The sequence below is a fragment of the Cervus elaphus genome, chromosome 8 (assembly GCF_910594005.1).
Source record: "Cervus elaphus chromosome 8, mCerEla1.1, whole genome shotgun sequence".
Lineage (NCBI taxonomy): Eukaryota > Metazoa > Chordata > Mammalia > Artiodactyla > Cervidae > Cervus > Cervus elaphus.
In genome coordinates, this window is record NC_057822.1 from 24,391,867 (window position 1) to 24,412,899 (window position 21,033).

General features: G+C 43.7%; 1 protein-coding gene across 3 annotated transcripts in view; it reads right to left on the bottom strand.

Annotated features, from left to right (window-relative positions):
* SGPP2 (sphingosine-1-phosphate phosphatase 2) overlaps window positions 1-21,033 on the bottom strand; it is a 148,004-nt gene that overhangs the window by 71,638 nt on the left and 55,333 nt on the right. For 2 of the 3 annotated variants that reach the window (XM_043909889.1, XM_043909888.1), the window contains exon 2: window positions 18,614-18,772. In XM_043909889.1, the coding sequence (XP_043765824.1) occupies window positions 18,614-18,772 (159 nt within the window). Of the gene's footprint in view, window positions 1-6,619; window positions 6,671-18,613; window positions 18,773-21,033 lie in introns of all 3 variants that reach the window. The other variant, XM_043909886.1, reaches the window with a different exon arrangement.

The window sequence follows — 21,033 nt, forward strand, 5'->3', positions numbered from 1 at the left end:
TTTACTTTCTGCCATAAGGATGGTGTCATCTGCATATCTTATTGATATTCCTCCCGGCAATCTTGATTTCACCTTGTGCTTCCTCCAGCTCAGCATTTCTCATGATGTACTCTGCATGTAAGTTAAATAAGCAGGGTGACAATATACAGCCTTGACATACTCCTTTTCCTATTTGGAACCAGTCTGTTGGGTCCATGTCCAGTTCTAACTATTGCTTCTTGACCTGCATACAGGTTTCTCAAGAGGCAGCTCAGGTGGTCTGGTATTTCCATCTCTTTCAGAATTTTCCACAGTTTATTGTGATCCACACAGTCAAAGGCTTTGGCATAGTCAATAAAACAGAAATAGATGTTTTTTGGGACTCTCTTACTTTTTCGATGACTGCCAATGGATGTTGGCAATTTGATCCCTGGTTCCTCTGCCTTTTCTAAAACCAGCTTGAACATTTGGAAGTTAATGATTCACGTACTGCTGAAGGTTGGCTTGGAGAATTTTGAACATTACTTTGCTACCGTGTGAGATGAATTCTATTGTGCAGTAGTTTAAGCATTCTTTGGCATTGCCTTTCTTTGGGATTGGGATGAAAACTGACCTTTTCCAGTCCTGTGGCCACTGCTGAGTTTTCCAAATTTGCTGGCATATTGAGTGCAGCACTTTCACAGCATCATCTTTCAGGATATGAAATAGCTCAGCTGGAATTCCATCAACTCCACTAGCTTTGTTTGTAGTGATGCTTCCTAAGGCCCACTTGACTTCACATTCCAGAATGTCTGGTTCTGGGTCAGTGACCACACCATCGTGATTATCTGGGTCGTAAAGATCTTTTTCGTACAGTTCTTCTGTGCATTGTTGCCACCTCTTCTTAATATCTTCTGCTTCTGTTAGGTCCATACCATTTCTGTCCTTTATTGTGCCCATCTTGGCATGAAATGTTCCCTTGGTATCTCTAATTTTCTTGAAGAGATCTCTAGTCTTTCCCATTCTGTTGTTTTCCTCTATTTCTTTGCACTGATCACTGAGGAAGGCTTTCTTATCTCTCCTTGTTATTCTTTGGAACTCTGCATTCAAATGGGTATATCTTTCCTTTTCACCTTTGCTTTGCGCTTCTCTTCTTTTCACAGCTATTTGTAAGGCCTCCTCAGACAGCCATTTTGCTTTTTTGCATTTCTTTCTCTTGGGGATGGTCTTATTCCCTGTCTCCCGTACAATGTCACGAACCTCCGTCCACAGTTCATCAGGCACTCTGTCTATCAGATCTTGTCGCTTAAATCTATTTCTCACTTCCAGTATATAATCATAGAGTGCAACCAGGGGCAGGGTCCTGGTTCCCCCTAAAGGGATACATGTAATAATATATTTGACCCTACAAAACTAAAAATGCCAACAAATGTGGATATTATATTCTTCATTCTATGTTAAAGACACCAGAAAAGCTCTTCAAGAGACCACATGAGGCCAGATTAAAGCAACCTCAAACTCATTAGACTACCTAAAACCAGATTAAGGACCCTGCACACACCCTAGTTCTTATCAGCAATCCCACCCTCAAACCACTGCTATAAGAGGCCTCACCAAATCCTCCCAGGGTTAGGAAATAGTTTGGGGGGCAGGAGCTCTGCCTGGCAAGACAGTTCTTTCCTACTTCACCCAAAAAGCTGTCCCCAAAAGTCCATTCAGCACCATGGCAGAGTCGGAGCTTTCAGCATCACCTACACATTTTAGGGATGAGATGTTACATTACTGGTGGTAATTAATGAACTAGGCTCATGGTTAGAAGACCATCAAAGAAAAAACTACAAAACTTCAGCTTAAATCTATAAAAATAAAGGATTCATAAGATGATGTAAGAAACACCTTCAAGAGATTACTATACTTGTCTTCTTGCTTGGATCAAAGTTCAGTGTTTAAATACACATGTCAGAATTTCAGCCTGCAAAGGATGAATGTTGTCCAGGTGACCAAAAAGAGTATTTAACCTTGTCTGGGTTTGATTTTTGGGTTCCCAGGTGGTGCTAGTGGTAAAGAACTTGCCTGCTAATGCAGGAGATGTAAAGAGACTGGGTTCGATCCCTGGGTTGGGAAGATTCCTTGGAGAAGGAAATAGCAACCCACTCCAGTATTCTTGCCTGGAGAATTCCATGGACAGAGGAGCCTGCTGGCCTGCAGTTCACGGGGTCGCAAAGAGTCGGACACAACTGAAGTGACTAAGCATGCATGCACAGGTTTGATTTGGGTGTCCCTTCACCTTGGGTTTTCTCAGTTTCCTTCAGAAAAACTGTTCTACTTACCAAACATAATTTCTAAACCAGGGCTGATCCTATATATAGCTCTTTAAATATTTATCTTAATGGTAACACACCAAAAAGTCTCTAGGTGGTTTTATGCCTCTTTTATAAATTTTCCTAAAACATATACCTCACGAATACAAATAAGGTTGCACAAAATTAGTATCCATAAGTGAGCTAGATAACAGATTAGCACAGCCTTAAAACATCATTTTAGGCAGTTGAGATGTTTTAAATACAGACACCCAGTTTTCTGAAACTCAGGCTCTTGACAGATTTATAGTGATTTTAATCCTTTTTATGTTAAAGACACACTCTTTTGATTGCCCTGTAGGGGAAAAAAGTCTAGCATTCTTTGTAGATTAGCAGACTTTTTTTTTTTTTTAAGCATAAAACCCAGAGGTATACACTTGAAAAGCTTTCCTACAGTACAAATTCAGGTTTAAATTTCTGAATCCAGTCCCCAAAGGGCAAAAGCCTCAAAGAACACTCAGCTTGTGTGGAATGCTTACCCAAGTGAATGAGCCCCTGATCCTTTTTTTTTTTTTTAATGAATTCTCAAGAAACCACCCTGTTGTGGTCTCTTCGTTGGCTAAAGAAAAGTTTGGAGCCATTCAATCCATCCCCCTGTATCCATTCTTTCTAAATATTTTCCCCAATTACGTAGACAAATGCAGAAAATTGCTCAACCTTTATCTCAAGTAGCCCAGGTTTAAGAAGTCCTGGTTAGGGGTGTGGTTGGGCTGGGAGGGGCTCCCACCGGGCAGGGCAGCCCGCACACAGGTGTACCACGAATCCTAGCCTTAGTATTCAATCCAGAGTTTCATTTGCTCCTTTGACTGAACCTTCTGTAAGGGCCTAATAAAGAAATCAGTTATTTTATTTCACTCATTTGGCCTTTGTTGATCAGTGTTTGGTTAAAAGGAAGTCAGCTTACTGCTTCTCACTTGCTAATTTCCAAGTTCATGTTTTTGGAAAAACCTTCAGAATGTCCTTTCCCATTCCCTACAGTCAAAATGCTACGTATTTCAAAAACACTTTCAAATGGAACGAAACTTTTTTTCCCTTCTGATTTCAGTGCCTGTGAATGCCAGAAGAAATTTAATTTAAAGAGGAACAAAAACATAACATCTTTTTCTAGTTAAATCAGAGCATATGCAATGCAAACAAAGGATTGTTATGTGTTCTCACACACACACACAGGCACAAGCTCAGAGCGAGACCGTGTGCTTGATGTTTGCCATTGTTTGTGCCTGGACAAGGGTCACTAAAGCTCCAGCAAACCCCAGTATCACTTGGTCTGCTTTCAGGGCCAAGTGATTCCTGATGACTCAGATCCAGTGGGTCCAACAAAGGGTCTCAGAACTGTTTTCAGAGAATCGCTAACTATTGCTCCTCAAAGGGACCCTAGGAGCAAAACCAGTCAAGGCACGTGTGGGAGTCACCTGGGGGAAACTGTATAGGACCAGATGCATTGTTGAAGCCAAAACATATGATTTAAAAAAACAGAATATCATAACTAAAACACACATCACCATTATTATTTCTATAACTGTGACACTTTCAAAATGAGGAGGACTCTGTGGCCATTTTGCTCAACTCCACATTTCAGAGGTGGTCAAACGGAACCTAGAAATAAACATCACTAGACTAATTATTAACAAATTCTGGATTAATTACTTGCCCATCTGGAACAGTCAGTAGTTACCAGCCCATTCTAGCTTGGCCTTGACTCCAACCAAGATATCTCCCTCTATTTTACTAAAACATATGCTAAGTAAAATAAAGGTGGAGCAATTCTCACTTGGATTAAAATCCAAGTTTTCTAATTCTTAAAGGAATTAAGATTGAATGATTTCTTTTAGGTTAAAACCTTAGTGAGTCATCCCATCTCATTCCTTTTTTTTTTAAGGTATGCACCATGAACCCCAAGACATGGTTAGTGTAAAATCAAACCATTTACCACAAAATAGCAGATCAACTGTACCCTGGGATCAAACAGTGCATAAACAAGATAGGCAGACAAAACAGAAGGAAAGGGGGACTCACCCTTAAATCAATAAATGAGGATCTAGGAAACTTTTCCTTGTTTGCTCAATTTTTTATTAGCACGGTTCATATTTGTAAAATGAAAAAATCAAATTAATTGAGCACATTTAATAAACAGAAAAGCCCGACTACTTTTAGCACAATTAAGGGAAAAGGTTAGTGAGAGTCGTTTATAGTTTATAATCCTGGTTTATAGCCAGGATTCTGGAATAATGAGTTCAAACCGTGAGTCTGCTCCCTACTGGCTATGTCAGCTTGTCAGGCCTTCCATGTTGTGTTCCCACTTTTGGACCAGAAAAGAGACTGAGCACCAAAGGACTGATGCTTTCCAACTGTGGGGCTGGAGAAGACTCTTGAGTGTCCCTTAGACAACAAGGAGATCAGACCCATCAATCCTAGAAGAAATCAATCCTGAATATTCATTGCAAGGACTGATGCTGAAGCTCCAATACTTTGCCACCTGATGCAAAGAGCTGACTCACTGGAAAAGACCAAGGACAGGAGGAGGAGGAGGCAACAGAAGATGGGATGGTTGGATGCTATCATTGACTCAATGGATGAGTTCAAGCAAACTCCGGGAGATGGTGAAGGACAGGGAAGCCTGGTGTGCTGCAGTCTATGGGGTCGCAAAGAGTCGGACATGACTGAGCAACCGAACAACAACAAAAATAGTGCGTATGTGTGCACGCTCACTCAGTCGTGTCCAACTCTTTTCGACCCCATGTACTGCAGCTCACCAGGCTCCTCTGTCCATGGCTGCCATTTCCTAGTCCAGGAGATCTTCCCAACCCAGGGATTTAACCTCAATCTCCAGTGTCTCCTGCATTGGCAAGCAGATTCTTTACCACTGAGCCACCTACAATACCTCACTCCCCAACATTATAGGGCCCACGGCCCTGTGTTCAGCACCCAGACAGGACACAGTTAGGTGACTTCAACTCACAGAAAGCTGTCATCCTCTTGAAGGCCGGCGCAGAGGCTCTGCACACAGCCATGTGCAGTTTTCGTTCATGAATTCTACACTGCTGTTTATTCATAAGCAGTTAGGCTGTGGCACCTTGAAAATGACACATTCACTCCGCCTCACAGAGGACACAACAAGGACACATGAGTTGGACTCAATCCAATGGGGAGAGCACTGGGGCTAGGCCTCGGGTGGCAGCCAGGACCCACTGCAGGAGGCAAGAGACCAGAGAGGGCACTCTGGGTCAGGAAGCCTCAGTTTCCCAGATTAACCCTGTTAGCTGTGGCCCAACCCCCCCCACCCCCACGCAGACACGATGCCTCCTGGCCAACGAGCCCACTGGCACAACAGGGCCTGACGGGCATCTGGTGGCAGCTGGGCCTGGGAGGAAAGGAACAGATGTCAAGGCTGTTGGTCACACTGGGGAGAAGCGGCTATGAAGGGTAGACCCGGGGAAGCCCAGGGCCGCACTGGAGAAAGGGGACGGAAGACGAGAGGCGACTGCCATTATGTTTAACACGACTGGGTTGGTCTAGTAACCCCAAGCTTCCAGAACATTCCGGAGGCCAAAATACAGTATGGCCTCTCTAGCTGTAAACTGGAATAGCACTTGGTTGATTAAAAAAGAAAAAAACTTTTCTTCGCCTTCTCAGCCTAGAAGACACTTTAATCCTGTGGGAGAGTTGCTGAGGGGTGCAGGGCTCCTCCCCACCTCCACCAGAGGCTCCTAGGCAAAGAGGAGGCAAATCCCCACCTCCTTGTGGGACAAAGGCCAGTCTTAGCCTCATTCCTCCTTTTCCACTTGGCTGCAGTGCAAAATACAATCAGGAAGTAGAGTGTTTGCCTCAGCACCACAAGCCTGAGGGGGCAGCAGGCGGTCTCCTCAGACCTCCTCTATTCCCTGCCCCCAGCCAAGGCCCCAGAGTCCTTCTCCCCTCCCAGACCCCTGGAATTCCCCAGCCTCTTATGGAAAGGACAGAGTCTGGGACACACAGTCTGAAAAGAAAGGGGGGCACTCAAGGGATCATCGCACAGAGAACTGGGAGGACAATGTCTGAGGAACCTGGGATGTGTATCTGCTGCACGTGGAAGGCATTTGCTAATGCGATGATATATGGAGCCTTCCAACCAGATAGGCCAAGCACCTTCTGAATAATAGATTGGGGTAGAGGAGGGGGGAGTAGAATTTAGCCATTTGAGGCAAGATGCTGCAGTGGAAAGGAATGGATGGGGTAGGGAGACAGACATATGTATTCCACTTACTGGGTGTGTTCCCCTTGGGTGAATCCCTTAACTGCTTTTTGGGTTTCAGTTTTCTCACCTGTGAACTGGGTAAAGTAACTGGCAGATAGAGGAGGCTCTCGATTAGTGGCTGTGAGAATCTGATCCATTCCAGAAGGCAGTTTTGCAAATGGGATTGATTGGTTTAAAAAAAAAAAAAAATAGAGAGCATTGTTAAGATTTTACTTGAAAATTTCCTCTGAAAGAAAGGCCCCTGTGGCCTATTGATTAGCTCATTTTTCTTTTGTTTTGTTTTACAAATAAATGGGAGAGGCTCTGGGACGAGGTCCAGCTGAAAGGGTGCTTTGTAAAGGCCCTTAGGGACTGACCCCTGCAGGAAGTGGGGAAGGGCAGCTTTGGGCCTGGTCCCAGAAGCCAGCTGAATTCAGAAGGTGACCTCCTGAGGCCCTGTCCTACTAGAGGCTCCATGGTTCATTGTCTGGATATAACATGGCAAAGGCTGTTTTACTTGATAAGACACTTAAAGCTATGATAAGACCAAAAGGAGGGGAGAAGGACTAACTGCATATCCACACTCTGTATGAAATGTTTTAATTCTTTCTGCGTTGTCTTAGTGGATCTAAACTAAGTTCATCCTTAAAGATATCCTGCCCTCCAGGTTCCTGGTGTTTCAAACAATTTCAGACCTAGCTAAGCTGCAAAGTAATCACACATCCAGGAGATAAAATGAAGCATTTAGACGTGGTGCTTGGGGGTAAAGAATAGGGGGTGCTGGTCTCTTTGTGGCAGGATTACAATTCTGCTCAGTCAAACCCAATCCAAAAACCAGCATTTCAAATCTTAGGGGGTTGAAAAGAGAGACAGCAGTGGAGGTGAAAAGTGAAACTCAGATAGGACTTGAACCTACAATCTTTTAATTGAGATCACACACCTGGTCTCAGGACTTAATGACACTCATTAAGACACTTTTGATGTCTGGTCACAGAACAGTATCAGTGAGAGACAAAGTGATAGGAAAGAAGTGGATTTATTTAGAGAGAAACACTCCACAGACAGAGTGTGGACCATCTCAGAAGGAGAGAGGCCCTGAAATATGGGGCAATTAGTTTTCATGGGCTAGGTAATTTCATAGACTAATGAGTGGGAGCTAATAGTTGAAATATTCCAACCATTTCAGGGAAGGGGCTGGGATTTCCAGGAACTGGACCACTGCCCATTTTCTGGTCTTCTATGCTTAGCCTCAGAAAGGTCTTGGTGCTGTGTTGTTTAGATGTTAATATATTTCACTGTTCAGTCGCTTAGTCACGTCCGACTCTTTGTGACCCTATGGACAGCAGCACGCCACACTAACGTATTACAATGATAGTATAATGAGGCTCAAGGTCCACTGGAGGTCTAAGTTCCTGCCACCTTGTACCTAGTTGGCTCTATCCAGTTTTTGTCATGTCCTATGGCCATGTCAGGGCTTCCCAGGTCGCTCAGAGGTAAAGAATCTGCCTGCCACGCAGGAGACACAGATTCTATCCCTGTGTTGGGAAGATCCCCTACAGAAGGAAATGGCAGCCCACTCTGGTATCCTACTGAAGAACTGATGCTTTTGAACTGCAGTGTTGGAGAAGACTCTTTTATGAGTCCCTTGGACTGCAAGGAGATCCAACCAGTCAAACCTAAAGGAAATCAACCCTGAATATTCATTGGAAAGACTGATGCTGAAGCTCCAATACTTTGGCCACCTGATGCGAGGAGCCAACTCATTGGAAAAGACCCTGATGCTAGGAAAGATTGAAGGCAGGAGAAAAGGGGGATGACAGAGGATAAGATGGTTGGATGGCATCATTGACACAATGGGCATGAGTTTGAGCAAACTCTGGGAGATGGTAAAGGACAGGGAAGCCAGGCATGCTGCAGTCCAGGGGGTCACAAAGAGTCAGACACAACCTAGCAAGTGAACAACAACAACTAGTATTCTTGCCTGGGAAATCTCATGGCCAGAGAAGCCTGGAGGGCTACACTCCATAGGGAAGCAAGAGTCATGACAAGCTACTAAATCCACAACAAAATGCCTATGTCATTCTTTTAAAGGTTGTGCCCTCCCCACTTCCCTCCTGTTTCAGGGGTGGGGTGGCAGATGAGTTCTGGAAGAATGTGGTCACATTCTCCAGTCATCATCAAAAGGGGAGGGGAACAGATCATTTTTCAGATAATGACAGTGATAATTAGATCCAAATCTGTTAAGTCCGGGTTTTCAAGTTTTTTTTTTTTTAAACCTACACTAATACCAAAACATTTCCTTATTGCGAAAACTGAACCAATACAGTTTGCATAACAAACCCTCTGGAGACATTTACTTAATATTTAACCAAGGCTAAATTACAAGATTCTACTTCAGAGGGACTGGTCAGAACCTCTGACGCCTAATTCCATTTCATTCACTGCAAGTTGCAATCTGGCCTGTGTTGAATACTTTTCAAGACTCATTAATCTCAAGCAAGAACCAACTTAACAGGCAGGACAACCTTTTGAAGTGAATGGTGGTAGTGGTTTAAACAGAGGATTAGAAGATAATCACATTAAAAGTCATCTTTGGCACTAAAATTGACCCCAGTCTGGGGGCTGTGAATCAGCGCTGGGAGAGGCTGTTTTGCCCTCCTCTCTTACCATGTCTCCGGCTCCCCGTGACACAGCCAGATGGCGGTCTGCCCACATCCAAAGCAACACCACTGCATTTTGACATGTTATCACCCAACTGCCTCTTAACCAATTTATGGAACCCTTTATAATAAGACTCTACTACAGTTAGACACTAGGTTACAGGCACAATTTAAACATAAAATATTAGGTCTGCTTTGTAACATAATCAGCCAGCTAGCTTTCAATAAGGGCTTCCCTTGTGGTCCAGCTGATAAAGAATCCTCGTGCAATGCGGGAGACCTGGGTTTGATCCCTGGGTTGGGAACATCCCCTGGAAAAGGGAAAGGCTACCCACTCCAGTATTCTGGCCTGGAGAATTCCATGGACTGTATAGTCCCTGGAGTTTCAAAAGAGTTGGACACAACTGAGCGCCTATCACTTCACTTTAGTTTTCAATAATCAAAATGTGAGATGTTAAACCCATCATTTTAAACCCATCAAGCACTTCAGCATAAGTTAACTTGACTTGGAAGAGGAGGAAAGGAAGAATCTGCCAAAAGGAAATCTGCTGTTATGATTTCCTTATCGCCAGGATTTTGAGAGTACCAAAAAAAAAAAAAAAAGGATCTCTAGTCACCAAGCAACTCAGCATTTCCTTTTAAAGCATTTCTTTGATTGTGTTGAACACAAAACAGCAAACTATCTAACAAATATTTAGTAGTGGATTTGATATCCATTTCTAATGTATCATCATTGAGCAGAAGATGAAGCATGTAAAACCATATTGGCATTCAGTCTGCAAGAGATGACAGGTTTGTGTTTTGTTTTTTTTTTTTTTTGTAATTCTGTCCAGCATTTAGTCTTTGCTTTCTTACTCCAAGCCATGGATGGCTCTCTTCTTTATATGTTCACTATGTGACACTTAAGAGTCATGACCATGTAATGTACCTCCGAAGGTCCTCTAGCTGAGTCCTTTCATTTTGAAGCTAGGGATGCTGCAGGCCAGAATCAAGCAGTGAGTGCCCTGAGCAAAGTCTCACTGCTAGGATTATAGTCCAAGTCTCCTGATATTTTAACCTGGTCCATGGCTCTGTGCCCCAATTGTCTATCCTCACCCCCAACACAGCTGCTTGGGCCAAATACAGTCAACATATGCATTAGCCAGAGATGGGTGGAGCTGTGCTGCACAGGGAGCTGGGTTATATTGTCTTGGAACTCTGGACCAAAAGACAGGAAGTTACCAGCTGGCATCAGGAGGTAAAGAGGCAGATCCGTGGAGTCACTGCTTAATTGTAGCAGAAACCAAGCTGTTCACTGACATCAGCCCCTGTGTGGTTCTGGCTCCTACGGAACTCCTTGTAACCTGACATCATCTCCACTTTCTGGAGCTAGTTTTGAGTGGAAACCAAAACCAACACCCTATAAACACCATCCTCGTGTTCCTTTCATGGTATTGATATTTCAGGATCAGGAACCTCTGTGTGTATGTGTGTGCAAAGTCGTGTCTGATTCTTGGCAACCCCATGGACTGTAGCCCACCAGGCTCCTCTGTCCATGGAATTTCCCAGGCAAGAACACTGGTTGTCATTTCCTCCTCCAGGGGATTTTCTCGACCCAGGGATTGAAGCTGCGTCTATCGCATCTTTTGCATTGGCAGGCGGATTCTTTACCACTGCACCACCTGGGAAGCCCAGGAACCTCTGAGTGTGCAAGTGTGCTAAGCTGCTTCAGTCACGACCGAGTCCTTGTGACCCCATGGACGGTAGCCCGCCAGGCTCCTCTGTCCATGGGATTCTCTGGGCAAGAATATTGGAGTGGGTTGCCAGGCCCTCCTCCAGGGGATCTTCCCGACACTGGGATCAAACCCTGTCTCCTGCACTGGTGGAGTCTTTAACACTATGGCCACCTGGGAAGCCAGGAGCCTCAGACCAAACCTCAGAGCTGCTGATAGAGGTGGAAGCAGCCCCCCTCCCCCAACATCAACACTCCTTGATTTCATTCAAAGAGTTCATCAAAAGCCATAAATTCAGATGGATTGAGGGGGGCTTCCCTGGCCATCCGGTGGTTAAGACTTCTCACTTCCACTGCAGGGGGTGTGGGTTTGATCCCTGGCCAGGAGCTAAGATACTGCATGCTGTGTAGTGTGACCAAAAATTTAAAAAAAAAAAAAAAGATTGAGGGAATTAAAAAAAGAAAAACAAAAACATGAATTATTAGAAGAGAGATTACCCCTGCCTGGAAATGCAGAAGCAACCAGGGCCTTCAACTAGACCTTCAACAATCAGAAAAACTGAGAACAGTTTGGATAGGATGACAATTACTTAAAAATAACCACATATGGACAGAATGGTGAGGACTGTATCTTTTGATATCATGTAAAAGAAGTGTTTACAAATGGGGAAAAAAGGGGGAAGGAAAACTCCCAAGACAAATTTAAAACTTTCTGGAGTTCGGGCAGTGAGAATCAGGTTTTCTAAGGGCTGGTTGCCCCCGAGTAAACTATTTCACGGCCAGGGAAACTCCAGGTCAGAAAGATTTGGTGCCTGAAGGTGGGAGTCCCAAATTCAAATGTTTTATAAGGTCAAGGACTTCCCTGGTGGCTCAGTTGGTAAAGAACCTGCCAATGTAAGAGATGCGGGTACGATCCCCGGATCAGGAAGATCCTCTGGAGAAGGCAATAGCACCCCACTCCGGTACTCTTGCCTGGGAAATCCCCGGACAGAGGAGCCTGGCTGGCTACAGTCCATGGGGTCGCAAAGAGTAGGACACGACTGAGCCCGCATGCACGCACATACGGGCCATGGAGGTCACAAAAGGTAAGACAACAGAGTGGTGAGGTCTCTGCCTAAACTAATGTGAACACCTTGCATCAAAGCACTGAAATTCAATTTTAAGGGATTTTCTTCTATTGATGATACCATCAACTTACATACCACTTCTCAAACTCTTAAATTTCTAAAAATCGTATTTAAAGACACATGGCCTCTGAGACATGGAAAATCAATAGTTCAATCTCACTTGATGCTAACTGATAAAAAGAGATTAGAGAAGCCCCTTTAAAATATACTCAAAAGACAGACTGAAAATTCTCAAGAGTTAACACAAGTGGCATCTGAAAAAAATTTTTAGTGAAATTAAAAATATATGAAAATTAATGGAGGTACCATTATGCTACCTCATGTTACAGAGCTCAACACCATGCAGTTTCAATGAAATTGGAGCTAACCTTTTTAAGACACAAGCAATATTCTATTTTCTTTTTTGGTGGGGCTGTCTCCACGCCAAAATGGAAGACAGGAGATCAGATAATCACTCAGCTGAGCAGTGACTCCTAAAGTTCTATGGATAACATCTCTTATGAGGATCTAATGAACAATCCATTCATGGCCTTTTCTGTCCCAAAGTCAAAGATTCTACTGAATCAAAGGACAGGTTAAAAACCTTGATAAGTGACAGAGGAAAAAAATGCCTCACTGATGTTTCTCAGCTAACTTAAAAAAAAGCTTATCTAAGTTTCCTGGGATAAAATACCTTGGACTTGTCAATAAAGGTCTATGAAAGACACTTAAGGAGTAGATAAAGTTAATAAATGCCATATGGGCAAAACTGAAATGCAATTATAGCAAATATGCAATGGAAGAGAACCTAGGGCAAGTTGTCTGAATGCTTAAAGCCTCAACTTCAATATCTCGTAAAAAAAAAAAAAAATCAACAGTGAAGGCTGTTAGTGTAGTTCAGCAGTGTTTTTCTAAGAAACAATGGTGGCCCTCTCTAGCACAAGAGGCCTTAAGGCCTCTGAATCCAAAATGATTCTTTCTACATGTTAGTTTCCTGATTGCCAATAGTCATGTTTCAGGTTCTGGCAGGATTAAATTAGGTAATATATGTAAAGCAGTATTACACTGAGTATCCTCAACATGTAATTATGGCTTGTTATTTGAAGTATTACTATCCCAATCTATAAAATGATAAAACTGATACCAACCCATTGTTACGAAGATCAAAAAAGATAATGAACATGGGGATGCCAACAAATGCAATTAACAGAGGTGGAATAGACAGGAAGAACAATTATAACTGTGATAAGAAAGCTGTTCTTGTAACCATAAATTCTGTTAAGCTGCTTCAGACAATATGAGTCACTCCTAATATAACAAATTATTTTTAAAAGCTATAAAACCTGCTGAGACTTCATCCAATGACAACTGTCAAATTAATATGCAATTTGTCAAGAGATCTGGCACTCTTGAACATAGCTACCTTCCAAAGGATTTTGAGGGAGATAAGATGTTTAAAGTTAGGGGACTTCAAATTCTGTCCCTTACATAATAAACATTTCTTCATCCTCACCCCTTAAAGAGGCAGCCACTACTTTAGTGATATCCCTTACAGGAGACAGGCTGCCACAGCAGGAAACTGACTGCACAAAAGAATCTCACCCCATCTCCATCCCAGGTGGCCCTAGTGGTCAAGAATCCGCCTGCCAGTGTGGGAGATGGAAGAGATGTTGGTTGGATCCCTGGATTGGGAAGATCCCCTGGAGAAGGGAATAGCAACCCACTCCAGTATTCCTGCTTAGAGAATCCCATGGACAGAGAAGCCCGGAGGGCTACCGTCCATGGGGTCGCATGGACTCAGACATGATTGAGGGACTAAGCACTTCGCATGCATGTCCACCCCATGTCCGGCCCACCTCCCCTCCCAGCTCCCTGTAACACCATCAGGAATTTTCCTTCCCTCCACCCAGTTTCAACAGTGGAGCCAAACCAAGCCTCTCCCATTATTATCTCCACAACTGAGGACAGAGCAACCACCTTCCCACCTCTCAGTATTTGCCCCCTCCAAACCTCTACCTCCCTTTGCCCTTTTTTCCTTACTTCCCTCCAACTCTCCTTGGACTCACCACTGTCTCTCCACCATTAACTGCCAGGAATGCCTCACTGATATGAATTACACAACTCTCTACGTGGGTGCCTTGTGGATCTGACCATTCACTCATCTCTAAAAGCAAATACAGGTTGCCTAAGCTCACGATGAATAGCACACTCAAAGGCTGTTCATTCCTCTCTCAGGTGAAGACTTGACTTGCCCACTCTCTGACAAAAGACTCGTAATTCTACCTCAAGTCGGAAATCCTGTGAGTGCTCTGAAATCAGGACTCCAAATTAAAAACAACCACCCACGATAACAATCAGAGTCCCATAAACATTGCCTCCTATGGGGTCTAAAGATTTTCAGTTCAGTTCAGTCACTCAGCCGTGTCCGACTCTTTGCGACCCCATGAACTGCAGCACACCAGGCCTTCCTGTCCATCACCTACTCCCAGAGTCCACCCAAACCCATGTCCATTGAGTCGGTGATATCATCCAACCATCTCATCCTCTGTCATCCCCTTCTCCTCCTGCCCTCAATCTTTCCCAGCATCAGGGTCTTTTCAAATGAGTCAGCTCTTCAAGAAAATTAGAGTGACCAAGGGAACATTTCAAGCAAAGATGGGCTTAATGAAGTACAGAAATGGTATGGACCTAACAGAAGCAGAAGATATTAAGAAGAGGTGACAAGAATACATAGAAGAACTGTATAAAAAAGATCTTCACGACCCAGATAATCACACTGGTGTGATCACTCACACTCACCTAGAGCCAGACATCCTGGAATGTGAAGTCAAGTGGGCCTTAGGAAGCATCACTACAAACAAAGCTAGTGGAGGTGATGGAATTCCATTGAGCTATTTCAAATCCTGAAAGATGGTGCTGTGAAAGTGCTGCACTCAATGTCAGTAAATTTGGAAAACTCAGCAGTGGCCACAGAACTGGAAAAGGTCAGTTTTCATTCCAATCCCAAAGAAAGGCAATGCCAAAGAATGCTCAAACTACTGCACAATTGCACTCATCTCACATGCTAATAAAGTAATGCTCAAAATTCTCCAAGCCAGGCTTCAGCAATACATGAACCATGAACTTCCAGATGTTCAAGCTGGTTTTAGAAAAGGCAGAGAGACCAGAGATCAAGTTGCCAACATCTGCTGGGTCATCAAAAAAGCAAGAGAGTTCCAGAAAAACATCTATTTTTGCTTTATTGACTATGCCAAAGCCTTCGACTGTGTGGATCACAATAAACTGTGGAAAATTCTGAAAGAGATGGGAATACCAGACCACCTGACCTGTCTCTTGAGAAACCTGTATGCAGGTCAGGAAGCAACAGTTAGAACTGGACATGGAACAACAGACTGGTTCCAAATAGGGAAAGGAGTAAGTCAAGGCTGTATACTGTCACCCTGCTTATTTACCTTATATGCAGAGTACATCAGGAGAAACGCTGGGCTAGAATAAGCACAAGCTGGAATCAAAATTGCTGGGAGAAACATCAATAACCTCAGATATGCAGATGACACCACCCTTATGGCAGAAAGTGAAGAAGAACTAAAGAACCTCTTGATGAAAGTGAAAGAGGAGAGTGAAAAGTTGGCTTAAAACTCAACATTCAGAAAACTAAGATCATGGCATCCAGTCCCATCACTTCATGGCAAATAGATGGGGAAACAGTGGAAACAGTGCCTGACTTTACTTTTCTGGGCTCCAAAATCACTGTGGATGGTGATTGCAGCCATGAAATTAAAATATGCTTACTCCTTGGAAGGAAAGTTACGACCAACCTAGATAGCGTATTAAAAAGCAGAGACATTACTTTGCCAACAAAGGTCCATCTAGTCAAGGCTATGGTTTTTCCAGTGGTCATGTATGGATGTGAGAGTTGGACTGTGAAGAAAGCTGAGCACTGAAGAATTGATGCTTGGTGTTGGAGAAGACTCTTGAGAGTCCCTTGGACTGCAAGGAGATCAGGCCTGGGTGTTCACTGGAAGGACTGATGTTGAAGCTGAAACTCCAATACTTGGCCACCTGATGCAAAGAGCTAAAGATTTTCCCGATCCCTCAAGAAGTTTTCCACCCTCAGAGGGCAAGATAACTGATCTCAAACTGGCTGTACACAGTATAAGATATTGCTGGATTATTAAAAATATTTTGCATCATTTACCACACTCAACTACCATAAAAGCTGGATTTTAAAAAAAAAAAATCTCAGAAAAAGGGGCCTCCCTAGTGACTCAATGGTAAAGAATCTGCCTGCCAATGCAGGAGACATGAGTCAGGAAGATCGCCTGGAGAAGGAATTGGCAACCCACTCCAGTAGTCTTGCCTGGGAAATCCCATGGACAGAGGAGTCTGGCAGGCTACAGTCCGTGGGATTGTAGAGTCAGACACAATTTAGCAACTACACGAAAATCTCAGAAAATAAATGATAAGAAAAGGAATGCAAGTACCATGGATCTTGGGTGCACATTCACATCCTAAGAACAGGAGTGCTCCCAGCTCCCCCTCTTCCCCCAGCCACTCTAGAGGACACCATCAGCTCTGTAGGAACGGAAGGCACTTCAGAAAGGAGGGGGACAACTGCACTAATGTTCATCTCTTCCAAGATTCTTATGCTTTTGACATTCTCATTGGATCATATTTTTAGACATAAGCTAGATTTCAGAAGAGGGCTGGCTGGGAGACAGAGACGGAGAAAGGAAACGGTGACTTGTAGCGAGAGAGAGAAAAGGAGCCAATAATCAGGAAGAATTAGGGGCCAAATAATCCTGACCACAAGCCTGAGGGACCTTACTTGTCCTTTAGGCCGGAGACTTCAGGCCAGGCCTTGAAGTCTGCATTTCAAGGATGCTTTTTTCAGCTGGCATATAAAGCTTTTAAAATGCAAGCCTAGGACTTCCCTGGTGGCCCAGTGGATAAGAATCTGTGGGCTAATGCAGGGGACACAGGTTTGATCCCTGGTCTGGGAAGACCCCACATGCTGTGGAATAACCAACAAGCCCATGCACCACCACCGCTGACCCTGCGAGCCAAACAACTGAAGCCCAAGCGCCCCGGGGCCCGCGCTCAGCAACAAGAGAGGCCACCGCAAGGAGAAGCCCAAGCACTGAAATGATGAGTAGCCCCCACTCACTGCAACTAGAGAAAGCCCGCACAAAGCAACCAAGACCCAGTGCAGCCAAAAATAAATAAATAAAAATCATCTTTGAAAAACTGTAAGCCTTCATTTAAAGACTTCACAGGAGAAACAGATCTGACAATTCCACCCTGTTTTTCCTCTCTCAGGCACAGGTGGAGGGGGAGGGCAGCCACTCCCAGTGCCCCAGCTGCCTCCCCACCCACCAGCCACCTCCCCACCCACCAGCCCTCCCCACCCAGCACTTCTATTTCTACCCCCTGCCTTTTGTGACATTTGCATTTATGGCTCCAAACAAGACCCATCTCTCACTTCTACAGATGAGAAAAATAAAGCCCCAGACGAGCAACCACAGCTTCCCAGAACAGAGCCACCTGAGAACCCTTTACCTACGCCCAAGTGCTTCTGAAGCTCAGTTTTCAGGTGGAATTTTGAGTTAAGGAAACAGCCGTGCTGGCAGCCATGTCCCTGAAGCCACCCTCTCCTGGCTAAACAATCTTTGACCTAAGAATTGATCTTTCAGACTTTCGCCTTCGTGGACTCATCACTATGCATTACGTGCTTATAGCAACCTGCAGATCCCTTCCACATGCTAGGCCACGCCGAAAATGTCTTCAGGATTATTCTTAAGATGCACATTATTAACACTGTTTTACAGGCTCAGGCACACAGACAGGTGCATTGGCTGAGCTGCACTTGAACCCAGGCCAATCTGATCCCAGGGCCTTGATGCTCACAGCACACTTTGCTACTATCTCCCTCAATTAAAAAAAAAAAAAAGTCAGAACTTAGTCCTGAACAAAGTTCAATGATAGGGTCTGAAATAAAACATCAGAAGGGGCTCCACTGTTTCACCTGGAATTGTCAATGGGTTTCCATGTATAGGCCAGCTGCCCCCCTAATACTAGAAACTCCATCAAATTAAAGCTGCCCTGCCTTATATGCCTTTGTGTCTAATAGGTACAGAGTAGTCACACTTAAAACCACTTGGAATTAAGTCACACTTAATACCACATCATGTCTCTCCTCTCCTAGGAATTCCAAGTGGTATTAGTCAACAACTCCTATTTTCAGTTTTTGATGAAATTTTACTAAAAGGAGCTTCTTGAGAGGAGGCATTTTATGCCCCATCTTGGGTTCTGGGCTACAGTCCATGTGGTCACAAAGTGTTGGTCATGACTGAGCATGAACACATGCACCACCACTACTTGGATTCTCAGAAAGGTCATTTCTCTGAACATCATCTCTCTCCTCTCCTAGTCTTACTCACACAAAGCTTTAAAACTTTTTTCCTTTCATTTTCCCAAAGTAAACCAGGTAAAAATTCAGCTCTAAGTGACTTTTTAAAAAAGAGCAAATATGCAGAGTACTCGAATACCAAAGCAGATGGCTGTTGCAGAAACAATCCTGGTCCATAAGTAATATTAATACTTACAACCCATATGATGGTCAGTCTTCTGGACAAATAAGGATCTATATTCCAGTGAGTGAATGGAAGGAATGTGATGTAGAACACTTCTTGTCCCAAAGCAGCTGAAAATCGGAACAGGTAATAGTAGAAATAATTCTTCACGACGTACTTCTCTACATAAGCCTAAAAGACAAAAGTTAAAAGGCTCTGTGAGTTCACTGAACAGGTCACTATAAAGACGAGTTTTAAAAACCTCTGCCTGGGGACCTCTCTGGCCATCTACTGGTTAAAAGTCTGTGCTTCCACTGCTGAAGATGTAGGTTCCATCCCGAGTAGGGAAGCTAAGATCCCTCATGCTTCATGCTGCAGCCAAAACAAAAAACAAACAAGAGAACAACAACAAAAACCACCTCTATCTACAACTCACGGGGTTTCAATTGCTAAGTTGCTGCCTCCTTTTCCATTATTAATTACTGGTTGGCCAAAAAGTTTTTTCATGTTTCCGTATATGTAATAGGAAAAGCTGAGCGAACTTTTTGGCCAACCCAATGCATTATCATTACTGTCCAAATACCGTGTTACTGAACATCTATCTACCCACCCTGATGTGTCCACACAAACACAGATAATGTTTTGCTGATATTGTTGCAGTTTAGTCACTAAGTCACATCTGACTCTTTTGCGACTTTATGAACTATATAGCTCGTCAGGCTCCTCTGTCCATGGGATTCTCCAGGCAAGAATACTGGAGTGGGTTGCCATTTCCTTCTCCAGGGCATCATCCTGACCCAGGGATTGAACCCATGTCTCCTACACTGGCAGGCGGATTCTTTACCACTTCATAAAATTAAAGTAGTAATATCCAAGACAGAAATATCAGGGGAAGACACACACACAAAAAAATCAAAGCCTTTCTCCTGAGTACACAGAAAGCTAGAAACTCAAGGGAGAGGAACTTTATGAGAACACTGTGTGGGTCTATGACTGTGGTGGTTTCCCAGGTGGTGCTAGTGGTAAAGAACCCGCTTGCCAATGAAGGAGACATAAGAGACCTGGGTTCGATCCCTGTGTCAGGAAGATCCCCTGGAGGAGCGCACAGCAACCCACTCCAGTGTTCTTGCTTGGAGAATCTCATGGACAGAGGAGCCTGGCGGACTGCAGTCCATAGGATCACCAAAGTCGGACACAGCTGATGCAACTTAGCATGCATGCACGCTTATGGTAGACAGGAGAATGGCCCCAAAGATGTCCACACCCTAATCCTTAGAACCTGCAAATATGTTATGTCACGTGACAAAAAGAGGTTTGCAGATGTAATTAATGATCTCGAGGTCAAGGGGCCACCCTGGATTATGTGGATGGATTCAAGGTAATCACAAAATCTTTAAAAAACAGGAGGCAGAAGAGTCAAGTCAGAAACCCGTCAGAATCTGAAGATGCTACATTGTTGACTCTGAAGATGCAGGAAGGAGCTATGATTCAAGGAATACAGGCAGCCTCTAGAAGCTGGAAAAAGTGAAGGAAAGAAGCGACCCTCTGCTTGAGGCTCCTGAAGGAAGGCACCTTTGCTGATGCCTTGATTTCAGCCAAATAAGAACCATTTGGACTTCTGCCTTCCATGCATTCTGTAGCAGAATAACCCGTGTTGTTTTAAGCCACGACTTTTGTGCTAATTTGTTGTGGCAACAAGAGCCAGCTAATATGAAGACTTTAGAAAAATCACTTGCTGATGGATGTTTGTAATTTACCTTCTAAATGGGATTTGTTAAGTCAACCCACTACAGTGACAACCTAAAGAAACAGCAAGTACACCTGGGCCTGCTAAAATGCACTCCCATTTTCTATCATCCTGGTAGTAGACAGGGAGAAGAGGAGAAAAGAAAAAAAACACTTAAGGTTTTACTAGGAGTCTTTACTAGGAGTAAACAATCTATTTTAAAATATGATATATGTCCTCAAATTATGGTATAATTGTAATGAACTTAAAAAAACAGTCACCCTGCTAAATGAATCAAAAAAATAAGAGTTTTAATGTTAGTGAAGGTAGCCATGAACTTCATAAAAATAAAATCAAAGTAAAAAGCCAGTACTGAAAATGAGGAGGAAAAAAGGCAACCCTCCCACAGGATTGACTCTGTAAAGGGTCTTGCAGGTCTGGATTTTTCGCTTGTTTTTACACAATGTCTGAGGTCCTTGAATCCTGGGGGAATTCAGAGAATAAGTTATATGCATTTATTCTGCAAATTTTCATTGTCTATGATGACTCAGAACTTGGGTTGGGTGCCAGGAATATTCAGATGAGCCAGGCATGAGGTCTGGCTTCAAGGAGCTCTTATATGGTGGGGGTGGGTGGGCATCAAAATCTATAATTTGAGGAAATTAATTTTTAAAGGACCAATATTTTATTTGAAGCCTTGAAAAAGGCCAAGAGTGCTTTTATACTT